The sequence below is a fragment of the Schizophyllum commune genome, assembly GCF_000143185.2.
Source record: "Schizophyllum commune H4-8 unplaced genomic scaffold SCHCOscaffold_3, whole genome shotgun sequence".
Taxonomy (NCBI): domain Eukaryota; kingdom Fungi; phylum Basidiomycota; class Agaricomycetes; order Agaricales; family Schizophyllaceae; genus Schizophyllum; species Schizophyllum commune.
Window position 1 is genome coordinate 1,876,569 of NW_026089540.1, and position 16,353 is coordinate 1,892,921.

Genomic DNA, 16,353 nt, shown 5'->3' on the forward strand with positions numbered 1-16,353 from the left:
GCTCCTCTCTCGATCACAATAAGGTATGCTTTGTATTGTGGCAAGCCGTACACGCGCTTTATAACTTATAGGACAGCGGGCACAATATGCATCTTATCTCATTCCGCCCCCCGCAAATCGCACCGATTTCCTCCACCTATTCCATATTCAACAAGTTCTGACGACTCACGCTACGCTTCGAAGACCCTGCAATACAGTCTTTGATCACCTCCGCCGTACTGTCTTCCGCTGCGATGTATCAGACGAATCAACGGTCTCGTCTTTCTCCCCGCGCGCCATCCTCACAGCAATGCGCTGACCGATTTGCGCCCTATCGCCCGTCACCACAAATTCTGTTCGCGCCCAGGCTGTCGACTATTCCGCTCCCAGACGTTTCCCCCGTGTCAGGAAATGCAGGCCCCGTCACCTCCATGCTCGCATCGTCGGTGCCTACGCAAGTTGTACCTACGAATTTGCCAGAGCATATTCTGTCCATAATTGCGTCTCAGCTCGCTCGTCAGTCACAGCTAGAGCAGCAAGGACCATCTGCTTCGACTACTGCTTCGTCCGCCCGCCTTCCCGCAACATCGAAAGCGGCCTGTCATCTGTCGGCTGTGCCGCAGGACTCAGCTCCCCCGCCCGCTACGTCCGATGCCGTGCCTGCGCAACTCGTTGCAGAAGTAGCTTGCCATCCATCCACTGCCGACGCGGATGCGCCTTCTCTCCAAGCGCCGCTGACGCCAAGAATAAGGCCCACAATGTCGTGGCCCAGTCCTCGTCTTCGGCACCGCGCTCAGCAACGGCAAGTCGCGGCTCGTCCTTCAAAGACGGACACGTCGAGTTGAGCGGCAACGAGTCCTTTGGGAGTGGCATCTGTGTTCTTCCCGTGCTCGCTCCTTGGGAGGCTATCCGGTCCTTGACGGTGACGTGCCCCATCACGATCAACGACCTGCACCTCATCCTGTATCAAGCGACGAAGTTAGAGCGAGCGGTGTTCTCCTCGATCGTACAGGATACTAAGAAGGCGAGGTGCAGGGTTGATATCAACGTCAACAATCTCCGGGAGTTGATCATTGAAGACGTTCGGACGCCCATCGGGAGTATATTCGACGATCTGGAGGCATTGGAACTGGAGGAGATCCTCGTTTCCTATACTTCCACCTCGGCGCTGTGCGAGGATGAGGATGGATACTGCCAGTTCCTGGAAGACATGGCTCAAGATCGCAAGCCAGGCAACATCATAATTTATTCCAACGATTCGTGGTACCGAGACGCCCGCGCCCAAGGGTTACAAGAGCAGTTGGAGGCGAGTTCCAATTGGACCGCAGCTGTGATATGATGTAGTACACTAGACTCAGGTAGGCACACAGTAGGACGAGTGATTTATATCAGGAATAAGCCCGCCACCCCAGGTACCGTATTTTCATGCCATATTGTTTCTCTAATACGCGAAACTCAGAAGCATCCTTGCGGTGTAAGCCATCTTGGTATCTGGCGAAGTCGATATGCACGATCTTGAGAGGGTACTGGTATCGTTTACGGGAGGCTATCATGCCTGCGACAGTGCCGTCTGTGGTCGCGCAAATACAGTGGTGAATGATCAATTTCTCCAAGACAGGCGCCAGCGGCGGCCCATATGCAGGATCCATACGAGTGAAAAATGCGTCCTGGATGAGCGGTCCATCGACCATCAGCCAGGTCAGCGTGGCCATTTGGGGGAGCTGCAGCAAAGCTAGGAGGTCCGCTTCAGAATGATTGTCGGCCGGCGATAGTTTAAGCGTCTCCAGCCCCACGGAAGTCGCCGCAATGAACGCATGCAGTGTCTGCGCATCGTTGCATGGCCAAGCAGGCCTGTGGTTCGGAAGCGAATCTAGTATCAGCTCCCGGAGGGAAGGCAGCTGAAGGCGTCCGAGAATACCGTCAAGGGAGTCCTTGCCGCGGATGCTGAGGCTTCTCAGTTCGTCCTGGTGGATACGAGACTGTAGCGGGGACAATGGCTGGACATCGGGGCATAGGCGAACATAGACGCTTCTGAGACGCTGCCCGCTGGACATGAGTCCCAGAAATGCGCTGTTTGTGATAGATGTATCCCCGATGTAGACGTCGACAAGCTGCTCGCAGGGAAGGTCTATCGGTGGCGACAGGACGCACACGCCTCGGAAGCTCCTCCAGGTGAACTGAGCGAGCTTCGGAAGAGATTTGTGAAGTCGCGAGAGAGCCTGAGCTCCTGGACCACCCTGCAGAAATTCCAGAGAGAGCTCGCTCAGCATGCTGGGTGCGTGAGGATCAATGCGCGAGAGCCGGACGGCAGAGGCCTGCGCGACTACAAGTTCGAGTGCATAGATCTGCGCAATGTGCGAGATGAGGAACTCGAGGGCGCAGAAGCAGCGATCGCTCGCTTCTGCGAACGCGCGCTCCCGTAGAAGGTGGGGCGCCTGAGCTACGGGACGGCCACGCGGCGTGACAATGTATGCTTCAGCATCAGCGTACCGGATGAGTAGTCCCGCGCCTCGCGCTCTTTCCACGTATAGCTGGGCGAGTTCAAGATGTCGGTGATCGTGCGTACTCGGACAGCCAAGTAGGAAGAACTGACGCCATAGACTTGGAAGATTGATTGCGATGTCTCTCCAGTAGTGACAGACATGGCTGATCAGGAGAGGTTGAGTGCGAGAGTAAAGCGCGGCGTCCTGCAGCCCAGGCGGCAGTGCATGCATGAATATCTCCGCTAAGATCTCGGGCGGCAGCTCGTTTATGAGGGCAAGGCGAACACCATCTGGCCTCGGGGAAAGGGACATCGTGAGGGGAGATAGCTCGGGAGTGCCGTATCCAAAGCGCCAGAGGTCGCGGGAGAGAGGTGGTAGCACAGATGGATACACGGGGTACGTTGGCTCGGAGGAGCTCGAGAAGTTATCCGGAGCGGAGGCAGGTGGCGAGTACGAACTAGAAGGCCTTTCACTCGACGCATCCCAGCGCTGTAAAAAGTGTCAGGGAATAGATTTATCAGTGTTAATTTTCATCTTACCGGCCGAAGTTGCATAATGGTTGAGGTGATAGGGCCCGGCGCCTGCCCAGAAGGTCGACGCGTATTGGGTGTGCCCGTTCCGTTGTGGCACATACCTTGCGGCCTGTGAGGTGGAGAAGGAGCTAGCGATCCGTGCGATTATCCTTATATATTGGTGCACATTCATTGTGGCCAGATAAGGGGATACCATTGTGCGCATATGGGGGTTCGGGTCAAGTTAGGACACGCGTTGTTCTACTTTCCGAAAGCGGAACAGAGGCCGCGTGCATGACCGTCACAGTCTGGTCAAAGTTCAACTTTTGCTCCTCTATCGCTCTTTACGCGTGTGTCTTCCTCATGCGTATGTCCGACTAGGGAGCCGAGGGCACGTTCACTATCACCTCTAACGACTCTTTTCACGAAGCTAATCGCGCCCCAGCCTTACGGGAGCAGCTGAGGGCGGCCACGGGGTACACCTGGGCTGCGACTGTAGGATGATTGGAAAGATATCAAAGTAAGGTAAAGATGTTGTATATATATGTAACTATCTTATGTACTTCTCTATCACGCCCACCATATGCGCATGCCGTATTGCTCCTTCAGAAATTGGAAACCAGATACATCCTTGGAATGTCGACCCTGACATAAGGGGTGGTAAACAATATGCACAGAGCGCAGAGGATGGTGATGTTGTTGACGCGAGGCAAGCATGTCCGCAATGATACCGTCAGTGATAGCACAACGGCTGATAATCAATTTTGTCAAGTCAGGTGCAAGTGGTGGTCCGCACGTAGGATCCAGAAGAGTAAAAAACGCGTCCTGTATGAGCGGACCGCACATTTGCAGCGTGGTAAGCGACGCTGCCTGCGGGAGCTGAAGCAGAGCTATCAGGTCTCCTTCGGACAGGCTAATCGCATCCGACAGTTCCAAGACATGCAATCCTCCCGATGTTGCCTGAACGAATTGTTGCAGAATCCTCGCATCGTTGCAAGGCCAAACAGGGGGATCGCTCGTTTTCGGCCGCAGTCTCACTTCGCGGAGTGAGGGGAGTCGAAGGCTTTGCAGAACAGCATCGAGCGGTTCATCGTCATAGACAATGAGGGTCCGCAGGTTGTTTTGGGTGATGGGGGTTTGCAGCGGCCTGAAGGGTGTATGTGCGTCAGAGCAGAGAACGATCTCGAGCTGCGTCAGCGATTGTCCAACAGTCATGATCTCGAAGAACTTGGTGTGGGGAACAGGAGAGTCGCCGATGTGGGCGCTGACGAGCCGTTGCCAGGGCACATCGATCGGGAGCGGTATACTGCAGATTTCCATATAGCTCCTTCTGGAAAAATGCGCCAGCTGTGGCGAGGTAGCGTATAGGCGGGAGAGCGCCTGTGTTTCCTCTCCTCCCTCGAGAAACTGGACGGAGATCTCGCGCAATACGGGTGCTGCTCCTTGTGGAAGGGATGCGAGCCGATGGCACGATGCGTGTACAACGGTGAGTTCGAGCACGCGTATCTGCGCGATGTGCGAGATGATGAAGTCGAGAACGCAGTAGCATCGCTGGTTCGCGGGTGTGATTGGAAGACCATTGGGGACGAGTTCTTCGGGGTCATGCCAGAGCAGGATGGATGCTTCATCATCGCTATACTCGAACAGCATACCCATGCCGCGTGATCTGTCCGCGAAAAGGCGAGCGAGTTCAAGGGGGCGGTGGTCGTGCATGCTCGGACATCCTGCCAAGGAGAGCCGCTGCCATAGAGTCGGAAGGTTTATTGCCACGTCTCTCCAATAACGGCAGACATGGCTGATGACGAAAGGTTCGTACCAACGGTTAGGCTTCGCATCGTCCACGCGCAGCGGCAGGGTGTGCACGAATATCTCCGCCAAAATTTCGGGCGGCATCTCGTTCACGAAGTCAAGATGATCGCCATTTGACAGCGGGGAAAGGGCGATCGTGAGGGGTGACAGCTCGGGATTTCCGTAGCCTGGGCGCCAGGAGTCGAGGGAGAGCGGTTGTAGCGCAGGGGGGTAGGCGGGGTACGTAGACTCGGGAAAGCACAAGAGCTCATCATGAGGGTTGACCGCACGAGCGCGAGCGTCGTGGGATCCGATAGCATGCAGCGGCGCGGATTGTGACGAGGAATACAGGTTGGAGGGACTTCTGCTCGATGCATTCCAGCGCTGTTGGCGACTGTCAGAGAGATGGAGCTTCCAATATTCATGTTAGTCTCACCGTCTGAAGTTGAAGGATGGCTGAGGTGGTAGGACCCGGCGTCTGCGCAGGAGACCGACGCGAACCTCGGCCGTTGCAGGACATACTCTTGGCATAAGCGAGGGAAAAGCGAGACAATAAGCCATATAACTATCTTTATATATCGAGACATACCTATTATGTCTCGATAAGGGGATACCATTGTGCGCATATGGGGGTCCAGGACAAGTTGGGACACTCGTTGTTCTTCCTTCCGAAAGCGGAACAAAGGGGGGCACATGACCGTCACAGTTTGGTCACGGTTCAACTGTTGCTCTCACACCAGGGTACGTGGATGTCGATTGTTTGGAGGCAATTGAAAGATATTTAAGGACATAGTTGAAGCAGAATATAAGAGGTTACAGAGCGAATGATCGCAAGCCAGTACAGGATTCATCCCAGAATTGTTGTGACGCGCTATCTTCCGAGGCAAGGAGGCTTAGGAAGAGGGAAGCTTGCATCCTCTAGACCCATATTTGGGAAGAATGGGCATCATCATACGCCCAAGAGCACATAGCGAGTGCACCACCTGTACAACCTCACCCTTCATGCGCCTGATCTCCATCGAGATTCGAAACTCATCTTTCCAAGTGGAGGCATACCGAAGGCATGCGTCTTGTCAGAGAACAGAAAGCCAAAGGCGGCACGCCAGTTGGCCCCCTCGACAAAGTCGAGGGGTTCACCCTTGGGCCGCGATGAGGCCTGGCGCCGGTCGCGCTCAAGAGCGCAACCTATGGGCTGTTGTGGCCCGGTCTCCCTTGAGGGGAGACCAGAAGAAAACCTCAGTGGGTCTAAGGATGGCGGGACCGCCTACAGATGTAAGACGGCCCGAGAGCGAGGCTCAGCCTGGGGAATCGATGACAGGCTTGCCGCGAGTACAGCGCGCGGCAAAAGCGCCGGCGAAGAGGATTGACGAAGAGACTTTGGCTCGCTGCTGCGAACCTTGAATGGTTGCTTGCTCAGCGCCCTGACATGGTTTGACGCCGTGGAAAAGAACACTATAATCAGGCCAGTAATCAGCACGATTCAGACGAACGGTAGCAGTTACGCACATGAATCTCAAAAAGCATGCCGCGCGCAACGCGTGCGGCGAATGAAAGGTCGGAATTCTTTCGTCTCAAAGCGGGCTAGAACTCAGCGATGCAGGCTTAGAGCGTAGAAGAGTCGCCTGAGCAACTTGCCAAGTCGCTTGCAGAAGCAGGTGCCGACGATGACACGCGAGATCTCAATGACATGGCATCCTCCCCACAACCTGGACTCAGGAGACGTTGGCGTCGGCTGAAGCACGACCGCTTTGGAAATCGAATCAGCTTGATTGCAGCACGAGGGGAAGACAGTGCGTACGCACAAGAACTCAAGCATCGCGCGGCACTCTGCGTTCACGGAGTGATACGTCGCCTGACTTGAACGCGCGAATGAAAGTAACTCTCAATGAAGCCATCGCCAAAGCGCTTGACGGTGACGGCGTGCTCACGCTTACTCAAGTACGAACCAAAACCTGCAAAGACGGTCAGCGTCGGAAGGTAGAGAAGCGAAGGAAGAGCGCACCTCACGCCAGAAGCCGGTAGTCAAAATACGCCAGTTGGCCCTCCCCTTTCGAGGAGGTTCACCCTTGGACCGCGATGAGGTCAGGCGCCGGTGCGGGGCACCTATTCCAAGGGGGTCTTGAGGAACGCAGTCTTGAAGCACACAGCTTGAGGCACGCGTCTTGAAATTTTGCGACTTGCTCTTACTCCGCGACCGGTCTTGAGAACGTTGAGGTCTTGCGCCTTGCTCTCACTCCGGTCTTGAGGTGCTCTTGCTCCTTGCTTCCCTTTTTCTCCTTGCTGCCCTCTTGCTCCTTGCTGTTCGCTCGACGTGGTATTGCTCCTTGTTGTTTGCTTGAGGAGGTCTTCCTACGCATCGTCAGACACGCCAGTTGGCCCCCACCCGCAAAGCTGGTGGGGTTCACCCTTGGGCCGCGTTGAGGCCTGGCGCCGGGACACGGTCGACGGCAGCCTCTTGAAGGTCCGCCGAAGACGCGCGCCCTATTCCAAGGGAAGGCCCTTTGGGCCCGGTCTCCCCGTTAGGGAGACCTTTTGAAGGAAGAAGATGAACGGGATGGAGGAGGATGAGAGCCTAATGAGATGACAAGACTCGGACACGATGAAGGCCGGGATAGCGATGTTGGGAGAGCGAGAGCAAGACGACGAGAGCACGAGCCTAGCGGACGACAAGCATGCCGCGGCGACGACTCAGGAGCGACACCACAACTGATAATCCCGAGAGCACGTTGAGGTCGGCGGAAGCACGACACTATAATCTGATGAGCATGTGTCCAAAAGGGAAACAGAAGTGACACGCACGTTCAACTCATACGATGAATGCGTCGGTCAGGGTGACGCGAGAATGAGAAGGCAAATGCCACTCAGCACACTCTTGCCAAGCGCCAACGGTTGCGCTCGAGTACACCTCAAGCTCACTCAATCACGCATCACACTGCGAAAGACGATCAGCGACGATGAAGCATGAACAGATGAATGAACATACCTCACGCTCACGCCTTCGAGCGAGAACGCCAGTTGGCCCTCTCGACAAAGTCGAGAGGTTCACCCTTGGGCCACGTTGAGGCCTAGCGCCGGTGTACGAAGTACACCTAGTCCAAGGGAAGGCCCTTCGGGCCCGGTCTCCCCGTCAGGGAGACCTTGTGGTAGAGAAAGGTGGATATAACAGTGCGAGAAGACGAGAGCCGAATGCGATGACGAGACTCAAGCACGACGACGGCGAGACCGGCGATGACGGGGCAAGCGAGCGCGTGACGTGAACCTCCGAGAGCGCGATACTGATGAGCACGAGCGGTCGAAGGTCGGGCACGATAGGCCGAATGGCGAGGGCGAGAAGGTGAGGAGACCGAGGCAGCTTATCACGTCAAGGGTACGTTGACGTCGGCGGAGGCGCGACACTGAAAGTTTATCAGCATGATCAGGGAAGAGAAATAGAAGGGGCACGCACGTTAGCTCAAGCGCTAGAGGCGTTAGCTCACAAGGCGCGAGAGACCTCGGGCCCTTACAATGAGGGGAACGTAGACAGCGACGAGAGCTGTAACTCGTGCGCGATCTCAATCTCAGCATGACACGTCGAAAGGCAAGGCTGCACCCAGCGCACAGTCGCCATGGACCGATTGTTGTAGTCGGCCACGCCACAAGGTTACTCAATCACGCATCACTCTGCGAAAGGAGGTCAACAATGGCAAAAAAGACAACAGCGATCAATACGCACCTCACACTCACTCCCGCGCTCGAACGCCAGTTGGCCCTCACCCGCAACCCAGGTGAGGTTCACCCTTGGACCACGATGAGGTCTGGCGCCGGTGCACCGCCCGCCAGCAGCGCACCTATCCCAAGGGGGTCTTGAGGCACACAAGTCGCTTGAGGCACGCGCGTTGAGTCTTGAATATTGCTCTTACTCCATCGGAGGACCAGAGGACGGCGAGAGAGCGAGACGAGAGGACGGCGTAGAGCAGCTGGAGAGCGAATCGAAGGTCGGCCTTGCGGGTATCGAAGCGAAGCGAGGCCTAGACAGCGTCAGTAATTCGTCTCGATGTCGAAAGTAGATCGCGTGGTCGAAGGCGCGACTTGAGAATCGAAAAGGCAAACGACCAGCCGACAGGCCTTTCCCACAAGGTAGGAAAGTCGGGAGAGGTCTTGTGAGAGACTTGTGGACGTTGACGGAGGGTCGGAGTGTCGACGGAGAGCCTTGAGTGAGCTTGACGTCGATGAGCGAAAGGTAGGTGAGACTGTGCGATCGGACTTGACGTGCTTGAGGTCGGTGGTCGAATGACGTCTCATTCGCGAAGGGGTGGCGTCGACGAGAGGAGAAGCGCAGCCGTAAGAGCGTAGAGGCAGAGTCAGACGCGAAGAGCCTGATATGTTGTCAGTACGGAGAACGATGGGGAAGGGAGTGGGGACGCACCTAGTGACAAAGCCGGATTCGAAGATCGAGTGGCGTCGACGAGCTACAGGATCTATGAGCCAAGGCACGATCACAGAAATGCTGCAACGCACCTTGAGAGCCACTTTTTGTCACAAGTACTCGTCGACGAAGGCCTTAAGGGACCAGGGGAGTGCGGCGCCTATCCGCCACAAAGTGGCGGACGTGAAAGAGAACGCGTCAAGGAGCGATGTCGAGGCCAGCGCGAGGGTCGTAAGTAGGGGGCATGTAGGTAAGATATAGTAAGAGACACGATGGCGGAGGACATGAGGAGGAGCGAGGACGGTAACGAGCAAACGAAGCGGGGAACGATGTCGGGCGCGGTGGCCACCGCGACGATCGCAAGCCACTCGTGTACAGTAGAGCGCAAAGAGGAAGAAAGAAGAGATGAAGGGAGGGAGAGGCACGCCCTACGATGCGCCCACCACTCGGGGGAGGTAATGGGGGCAGAAGGGAAGAAGGGACATGGGGGATCAAGCGAGGACCCTGGCCTTTTGTACCCCGCCGGTCCGATCAATGGAAGACACGAGCTAGTCACGGGACCCCGTCTTTGACCCAACACGAGGCGACACAAACGCCGGGCCAGATTGCGTATCAATGAAGAGAACCTGAAAGAAGGCGCGGGGGCCAGCTGCGGGCAGTGTCAAGCGGTGCGGCATGGTGGTCAAGGCCAACCCTCGACCTCCACCAGCGGAACCAAATGCGGCAGGCCCCGCGAAATTTGGTTCCGCTTCGGGGTTATTTGAATCATGGCCGCTCTCAATGGCCATTGTCTGGTGCGCTTCTTCGGTAGATGTACCTGACAACGCGCTTCGTGGCTGGCCTTTGTGCTAAAGATGGACATTTGGGTGGCCGTCGCGTACTGGATCGCCAGACTGTCGTCGGGAGTCAGCGTTACATCGCCCAAATTATGGCAAGTGCGAAATATAAAGTACACACATTCGTCGCTAAGATACAACGTGATACGGTACAGGGCTACATACTACTACACACTACGGTGACCGAGCTCTTACAGCCTCTGCTCGAGGGCTTTGTCACCGTCCTCCTCGTGCTTGCGAACTTCTTCAAGATCGAGAGGCTTCTCCGCCATCCTCTCACTCGGTTCCTCGCCAGCTTCAGACGCATCGTCTCTTGGAATGCCGGTGATATGAAATTGCTCGTCTTGTGGAGGCGCAAGTGCCGCGTCTGCAGCTTCACTCTCGGCCAGAGTGGCTGCGAGTGATGCTATAGCTACGTCAAATATTGACCCCGTCAATCTTCCAGAAAACTCACCAGACGCGACCTCACCCCCAAGATGCAGCTCCTTGTTGATTGCTTCCGCAAGATTGTCCACCTCATCTTCCTGCGACGCCTTCACCTGCCTCTCTGATATCCGCTCCGTAACTGTTGACCCGACAGCCCTCCGCTTCTCCTCCACAGCTGCTGCCTTCTCCGCGATCCGCCTCGCCTCCTCCTCCGCATGCTTCCTCCCTGCCTCGGCCTTCTCCAGGCCCACCTTCTCCGCCTCTTTATCATTCGCCGGCTCCTCCTCGCCCTGCACCGCCTTCCACAGCTCGATCAGCTCGTCCTCCCACCCGAGCTCACGGCAGAGGTCGCGCACGACCTTGTCGCACTCGCCGAGGAGCACGACGTCGTCCTTGCGGCGGCCGATGTTGCCGACCTGCTCCATGTTGATGAGCACGCGCGGGCAGAGCTCGCCGGGCATGTTCGCGAGGGATGCGAAGGGGTGCACGGTGAGGGAGGTGCCGATGATGATGAGGAGGTCGGCGAGGGGTATCATGGGCACGGACTTGGAGAATGCTGGGGGGAGCTAGTGGGGTGTCAGTCGGTGCGTAGTATTATGCATCATTAAGACTCACCGACTCGCCGAAGAACACGATATCAGGCTTGACGAGCCCGCCGCAATCCAAACATCGTGGCACATGTCCCCGATGGACATACTCCTTCATGAGCTTCCCATCGAACGGCTTGCCGCACTCGATGCACTTCTGCGTCGCAAAGCTCCCGTGCGCCTCGATAATCTTGTGCTCCGGCACGCCCGCCATGCGCTCGAGCGTGTCGATGTTCTGCGTGAAGCACATCTGCAGCTTGTTCTTCTTGTAGAGCAGGTTGATGAAGGCGTGCGTGAGTGTGGGCTTGTACTTGCCGGGGTAGAGCTCTTGGGCGAGGGAGTAGACTGTGGGTAGGGCGTGAGGATGATAGGGTAGATGGCTGAAGGGGGAGGGGTGGGCGTACAGGGCTCTGGGTTCTTGCGGAAGAAGGTCATGTCAAAGACGGCTTCTGGGTACGGCAAGTTAAGGCGCGCAAGATTGTGCTGGGGGGGGCGGTCAATGTTGTGCTGTCTGGCCGGACCGGAGCGTGCTCACGTATAGACCTGAGAAGTGTCAGCCCTACTGACGACGTACTGTCATAGGCGGCGACGAAGCTCACCAGTCTTGGGAGAACGGAAGTCTGGTATACCAGCAGCCGTACTAACGCCTGAATGCCTGCTCAGTCACCGCGCCGGCGCGAACAAGCCGCCCAGTATACTGACCAGCTCCTAACTTGCGTCCTATCGTCAGCGCCCATTCCAGCACTCGGATAGCTCACGCACCATAAGCACAACCTTCCGACAGTCCTTCCCCTTCATGTACTCCGCCAGGCCCTTCATAGTGGGCTCGGGGAGTATCTTGAAGTCATCTCGATCGACGCCGATTCCGCGGAGCGACTTTGAGGGGTTCATAGTGGGTAGAGTTGTGGTAGAGCTCAGGTCTTGAGGTTTGTAGTGGGAAGGAGGGTACTAGGGATATTGGGTACGTGGCAAACAGCGAAGCTGGCAAGCAGTGCAAGCTGCAGTAGAGTCCGAGTGTAACATGACTGATCTGGACAAGTCCTTCATCACTTCACGTCGACGTCATACTCGTACGCGCCCGAACGGTCCGCTTACGAGTCTTCGTTGCATGTTCGTCTACCCTCTTGGGATTCTACATATTCTTGACCGTAATGATACACAGAAGCGAGTCCATTGAATACTACAAAGTCCGAAAATTCCTCCTACAGGTTCGTCCCCCAATATTCTCTTCATCTCCTCTCTCGCACCTTCAACCACACCACCATGACCGCAGCGATCCCGAACCCAGCGATGAAAGCAAAGAGAAGCAACACGTCTCTATAGTACGCGTTCTGCTTGAAGCCGAAGAGCTGATGTTGAGAGTACGATCAGCCTCTGTTCGATTGGATACTCAAAAGACCCTCGGAAAGGCTTACCATCTCCATGATCAAGCTCGCGGACACATTCACCGGCACACCCTCCAACGTGTCCTCAATCATCAGTCCAGCACCGACCTCGTTGACGGAGAGCGCTTCGAGGCAGTACTTCAGCGGGCAGAGCCACTGCAGCCAACGAAGAACGGGCGGTATAGAAGTGAGGTGGACAAAGAAGCCGGCAAACTGAACGGTAAAGTCAACCGAAAGGTCTGAGAGATGTCCATAGATTGATTACTCACTGTCATTTGATACAGCGCTGACAGCGCTGAGAGAAGGATGGCAACTCCGCCGTTCTCGAATAGAGTCCCGAGGAAGAAGTTCTGCGGCGATGGTGAATAAACGCGGTCAATGGCATGGTTTCGAGGGCATACCCAAAGCGTGATGGCGAGCGTATATAGGACGAGGATGAAGAGATATTTGAAGAAATGAGCTGCATCGTCCGCAAGGCCGGCCATCCAGTACGTTCTGTACGTCGCTCGCGTCAGCAGCAACAGACGATAAGACATGCTTCACATACATTGTCGAGACGATGATCGTGGGCAATAGCCGCAGTGGGACGACGTCGAACAAGATGCGCGTCGCCAACCACGCAGTCGGGCTGGCCACAATGTCAGCTTGATCTTTACCCAATACTTTCGAGCTGAGCGGACCAACCTGTAAAACCCACTTGATCGCTCGCGTAAAAAGAGCTCACGCGCTTGGACGACATTGAACAGCGCGCTAAGCGAGGAGAACGCGATGAGGGCACCCTGGAGGAGGGAAGTCAGATCCATGGTGTGAACGAAGGGACGTTGATACGAACCACGAAGAACAAGCAACCGACGCGAGACTGGAAGCCTGCGATGCTTTGATCCGTGTGGTAGTAGAGACCACCTGAAGAGGGGAATCAAGTTAACACCCGTCCAGCATAGTAGACACGGTGGGCGTACCGCAAAAGACGCCGAGCACCGAGGCGATACCGATGTGAGCCAGGCAGAGGGTCTTGTCTCTGCAAAGGGCAGTGGTTCAGCAAGCACTTAACAGCCGATGAAGATTGGGCACCTTCGCAAGATTTTCCACTCCCGCCCCGACAAAACCTCGATCTGCGTCAAGAACGTCGTCGCATAATCCTCGCGCAAAGTCGGCCACGATGGCGACCTACGTCTCCATCCTCCTGCCGACCTCGAGTTCCATTGGCGCGAATGCTTGTGGCCCTTGGCGAGCATCTCCACATCGTCTGCGCTCGTCTTCTCCGAGATCGCTTGGTCCGACGCCGACGCACCCCTCGCAAACGAGGATCCCTCCTTCCGATAGGCGACACCCCTCTGGAACAACCCCGCCGGCGCGTCACTCGCAATCTCCAGCAGATAATCCGCCACATTGTACCCCTCCGGATACTCGCCCACCCCCTCCCTCCCCCTAAAGTAGTTCACCGGCCCAAATCTCCCATGCCCCGCATACAGCGCATTCCCATGCGCCAACAGCACCACCCCGTCGAACGCGTGGTACAGCTGGCTGCTCGGCTGGTGTATGCTCGCCACCACCGCCGTCGGGCGCGCCGGGTCGTGCGCGATATCCCGGAGGACGTTCGCGATGCGCGCCGCGGACACGCTATCCAGCCCGCTGGTCGGCTCATCGAGGATGAGTACATCGGGGCAGCCGACGAGCTCGAGCCCGATGGACACGCGGCGCATCTCGCCGCCCGAGATCCCGCGCGTGCGCGCGCCGCCAATGCGGGTGGCGGCGACGCCGGTCAGGCCGAGGCGCTCAATCAGCGCATCGACGCGGGCGGCCTTGTCGGTGTCCGGGAGGGCTTCGGGCAGGCGCAGGCGCGCGGCGAAGAGGAGGGCCTCGCGGACGGTGAGCATGGAGGGGAGGACGTCCTGCTGGGGGACGAAGCCGATGCGGGGGCGGCGGGTGCTGTCGGGGGTGCCGGTGTAGGTGACGCTGCCGGTGATGTCGCCGGACTTGCTTTTGCCGGCGAGGATTTCGACGAGGGTGGTCTTGCCGGCGCCGCTGGGGCCGAGGATGGCGACAATTTGACCGGGGCGGACGGCGCCGGTGACATCGTCGAGGACGGTCTTGTCTCCAGCGACTGTGTAGGTGAGGTTCCGCCATGCGATGCCTACGCGTCCATTGCCGAAGTCGACATGCCCTGTGCGACGTGCTCGGCGCTGCTTGAGACATCCGAGTGCAATGAACAAAAGGACGAGCCCGACGAGCGCGCCGACAACGGCCAGTCCTGCGATGATCCCGGCGCTAAGCGAGCTCCCAGGATCATCTTCAGTGGAAGACGAATCGGTGGCATTGTCAATGACATATTGCCGCACGCATTCACCGAAGCGGCAGCCGCTGAGCGATAAGCCATCTGCGCCAAAGAGACTGGTGAGCATGCTCTGCTTGAAGGAGCACGCAGCTTGACCCGAGGAATCCGGAGTTTCGCAGTCGATATCGAGCTCGCCGCTGAGCCCATTGATGACCTGCGTAATATCCGAAATGGACACCCCGCCGCAAAAACTGGTGTTCGCGCGGCAAGTACATTGCAGGTTCTGGCAACTCCAGTCCGCCGTGTTCGTGCTGTTGTCGAAGTCCTGCGTGCACGAGTCTGCCGTACAGTAGAACGGCTCAACTCCATCGTATATGAGTTGCGCGAAGACCGACATTGACGCGCCGAAGGAGGTGACGTTGGGAAGCGGGGAGAGCGACGGGTCTAGGGTGCGCATGATGTTCAATGTAGAAGACAGCGGGAAGATGGCCTGAAGGGTGGGGTTCTGCGGAAGACCGTGAGGACGAAGCAGGGTGTGTAGTGAATACGAGGAAGCGCACCTTAACGTCACAGCTCATCTGGCTGGAGGCGTAGACGCGGGGTTCCGTGTTGCACACGAGTGTGTTATCTTGGATGGAGGTCGTGTCGCCAAGGGAAGATGAAGAGGATGAGGAGGATCCATCCCAAGCCTGGCAGGCACTTGATGTCTGGCAGACGTTGCACCCAGTCCCCGTCCACCCATCGTCGCAAGAGCAGTCCGACGCGGTCAAGTTGGCGAACGCGCCAGATCGATGGGTCGTTATAGATCTCTGAGCACCGTCGAAGATGGTGCCCCCGCACGCCATGTCCGAGCACGAGTCGCCCCCAAACCCGACCGGACAAGCACAAGACGAGCCGTTCTGAACCCCATAGTTCTCGCAGGTTCGTGCGATGGTCAGAGGAGGTAAGAGGAGCACCAGCAAGGGCAGCGCGTACTTCCTCATGGCGGGAGGAGGCAAGCTTGAGCGCGGATGCCCTTCATTCAGGGTTGATAGGATGTCGGCAGTGGTCAGACGTCTGCTAGACAGAAGTCTCGCGATCAACGTCCACGGGCCACGTGCGCGACTGCCTGGGTCGCTCTACCACCGCCGGCGTCAAGGACATGGGGCAAGCCAAGGAAAAGTTGAACGATGACAGAGACGCTACAGTGGCAGCATAAAGACATAGCGCGACACTACAGAGCAGTCTGAGCGAATGGATGGCACGCGGTCCGATAAAGACAGCTTCACTCACCATCGAAGGAGGGTAATCTCCAGGGAAGATACACGGCCGAGTTGAACTGCGCACATTTGTATCCCGCCCCAAGCTGCAGGTTGTGTCGCAGAGGGGCTGCAAAAGCAGGAGGAGAAAAGGGAAGTCATCAAATGAATATTCTGCGGTATTCAGATACAGGACTTCTGCTTTTACTGCAGACAAACTGCTTGGCCACGACGTAGGTCAGAGAATGCATCATCTTCGGCTACAACACACCATTCAGAATCAGATATTCGAGCCAAAATGCATGAGCTCGTTGGGCAGAAACGCCTTGAAGCGCATGTAAAGAGCCACGCCTTTTCTGCTGCAAGAACGGGAAGGACCTGCAAGCTCAGCGCTTTGCAGAAAACAACCTCCGCATCTAGACCTCCCTGGGAGCAGCCC

General features: G+C 56.9%; 8 protein-coding genes across 8 annotated transcripts; 2 read left to right on the plus strand and 6 right to left on the minus strand.

Moving 5' to 3' along the window:
• Positions 1–410: 410 nt before the first annotated feature.
• SCHCODRAFT_01150679 (uncharacterized protein) lies at positions 411–1,729 on the plus strand (the record flags this gene model as incomplete). Its single annotated transcript, XM_003033806.3, has 2 exons — positions 411–659; positions 731–1,729. 2 exons carry the CDS (start codon positions 411–413, stop codon positions 1,316–1,318), a joined length of 837 nt encoding a protein of 278 aa, XP_003033852.1. The 3' UTR covers positions 1,319–1,729.
• On the minus strand, positions 982–5,393 carry SCHCODRAFT_02532730 (uncharacterized protein). Its single transcript, XM_003034390.3, has 4 exons — positions 5,199–5,393; positions 3,555–5,146; positions 3,002–3,104; positions 982–2,951 (listed from the first exon to the last, which is right to left on the minus strand). Exons 1-4 carry the CDS (start codon positions 5,280–5,282, stop codon positions 1,368–1,370), a joined length of 3,363 nt encoding a protein of 1,120 aa, XP_003034436.1. The 5' UTR covers positions 5,283–5,393; the 3' UTR covers positions 982–1,367.
• Positions 5,394–5,505: 112 nt separating this feature from the next.
• Positions 5,506–6,251, plus strand: SCHCODRAFT_02194474 (uncharacterized protein). Its single transcript, XM_050342034.1, has one exon. It carries the CDS (start codon positions 5,702–5,704, stop codon positions 6,161–6,163), a length of 462 nt encoding a protein of 153 aa, XP_050201682.1. The 5' UTR covers positions 5,506–5,701; the 3' UTR covers positions 6,164–6,251.
• Positions 6,252–6,474: 223 nt separating this feature from the next.
• SCHCODRAFT_02494023 (uncharacterized protein) lies at positions 6,475–7,511 on the minus strand (the record flags this gene model as incomplete). Its single annotated transcript, XM_050342995.1, has 6 exons — positions 6,475–6,508; positions 6,565–6,614; positions 6,765–6,909; positions 6,950–7,111; positions 7,168–7,334; positions 7,428–7,511. Coding segments are annotated over 6 exons (642 nt in total), but the record flags the coding sequence as incomplete, so codon positions are not given.
• Positions 7,512–7,854: 343 nt separating this feature from the next.
• SCHCODRAFT_02194478 (uncharacterized protein) lies at positions 7,855–8,424 on the minus strand. Its single transcript, XM_050342035.1, has one exon. The coding sequence runs from the start codon at positions 8,324–8,326 to the stop codon at positions 7,964–7,966; it is 363 nt and encodes a 120-aa protein (XP_050201684.1). The 5' UTR covers positions 8,327–8,424; the 3' UTR covers positions 7,855–7,963.
• Positions 8,425–8,739: 315 nt separating this feature from the next.
• SCHCODRAFT_02194484 (uncharacterized protein) lies at positions 8,740–9,185 on the minus strand. Its single transcript, XM_050342036.1, has 2 exons — positions 9,168–9,185; positions 8,740–9,117 (listed from the first exon to the last, which is right to left on the minus strand). Exon 2 carries the CDS (start codon positions 9,041–9,043, stop codon positions 8,780–8,782), a length of 264 nt encoding a protein of 87 aa, XP_050201685.1. The 5' UTR covers positions 9,044–9,117; positions 9,168–9,185; the 3' UTR covers positions 8,740–8,779.
• Positions 9,186–10,066: 881 nt separating this feature from the next.
• SCHCODRAFT_02615288 (NAD-dependent deacetylase sirtuin-2) lies at positions 10,067–12,031 on the minus strand. The gene is made up of 8 exons (XM_003034391.2): positions 11,779–12,031; positions 11,719–11,728; positions 11,616–11,663; positions 11,552–11,559; positions 11,421–11,499; positions 11,045–11,361; positions 10,458–10,995; positions 10,067–10,409 (listed from the first exon to the last, which is right to left on the minus strand). The coding sequence occupies exons 1-8, from the start codon at positions 11,905–11,907 to the stop codon at positions 10,195–10,197; spliced, it is 1,344 nt and encodes a 447-aa protein (XP_003034437.2). The 5' UTR covers positions 11,908–12,031; the 3' UTR covers positions 10,067–10,194.
• Positions 12,032–12,072: 41 nt separating this feature from the next.
• Positions 12,073–15,724, minus strand: SCHCODRAFT_02615290 (uncharacterized protein). The gene is made up of 10 exons (XM_003034392.2): positions 15,237–15,724; positions 13,473–15,181; positions 13,361–13,419; positions 13,234–13,304; positions 13,086–13,180; positions 12,949–13,029; positions 12,803–12,896; positions 12,671–12,751; positions 12,432–12,614; positions 12,073–12,365 (listed from the first exon to the last, which is right to left on the minus strand). Exons 1-10 carry the CDS (start codon positions 15,657–15,659, stop codon positions 12,246–12,248), a joined length of 2,916 nt encoding a protein of 971 aa, XP_003034438.1. The 5' UTR covers positions 15,660–15,724; the 3' UTR covers positions 12,073–12,245.
• Positions 15,725–16,353: the final 629 nt, after the last annotated feature.

Excerpts from the sequence above, each read along its gene's own strand:
- SCHCODRAFT_02194474 (XM_050342034.1), top strand. The coding sequence starts at position 5,702 with ATGGGCATCATCATACGCCCAAGAGCACATAGCGAGTGCACCACCTGT.
- SCHCODRAFT_02615290 (XM_003034392.2), bottom strand. The coding sequence starts at position 15,659 with ATGAGGAAGTACGCGCTGCCCTTGCTGGTGCTCCTCTTACCTCCTCTG. Across the intron at positions 13,420-13,472 it reads GAGTGGAAAATCTTGCGAAG|AGACAAGACCCTCTGCCTGG; the intron begins GTGCCCAATCTT and ends TGCCCTTTGCAG. Across the intron at positions 12,752-12,802 it reads CGCTCGCCATCACGCTTTGG|AACTTCTTCCTCGGGACTCT; the intron begins GTATGCCCTCGA and ends CCATCGCCGCAG.
- SCHCODRAFT_02532730 (XM_003034390.3), bottom strand. The coding sequence starts at position 5,282 with ATGTCCTGCAACGGCCGAGGTTCGCGTCGGTCTCCTGCGCAGACGCCG. Across the intron at positions 5,147-5,198 it reads CCATCCTTCAACTTCAGACG|CGCTGGAATGCATCGAGCAG; the intron begins GTGAGACTAACA and ends AGTCGCCAACAG. Across the intron at positions 3,105-3,554 it reads CAATACGGCATGCGCATATG|GCCGCAAGGTATGTGCCACA; the intron begins GTGGGCGTGATA and ends TCCACCTCACAG.
- SCHCODRAFT_02194478 (XM_050342035.1), bottom strand. The coding sequence starts at position 8,326 with ATGCTGAGATTGAGATCGCGCACGAGTTACAGCTCTCGTCGCTGTCTA.
- SCHCODRAFT_02194484 (XM_050342036.1), bottom strand. The coding sequence starts at position 9,043 with ATGAGACGTCATTCGACCACCGACCTCAAGCACGTCAAGTCCGATCGC.
- SCHCODRAFT_02615288 (XM_003034391.2), bottom strand. The coding sequence starts at position 11,907 with ATGAACCCCTCAAAGTCGCTCCGCGGAATCGGCGTCGATCGAGATGAC. Across the intron at positions 11,362-11,420 it reads CCGCAAGAACCCAGAGCCCT|TCTACTCCCTCGCCCAAGAG; the intron begins GTACGCCCACCC and ends CCCTACCCACAG. Across the intron at positions 10,996-11,044 it reads TCGTGTTCTTCGGCGAGTCG|CTCCCCCCAGCATTCTCCAA; the intron begins GTGAGTCTTAAT and ends ACACCCCACTAG.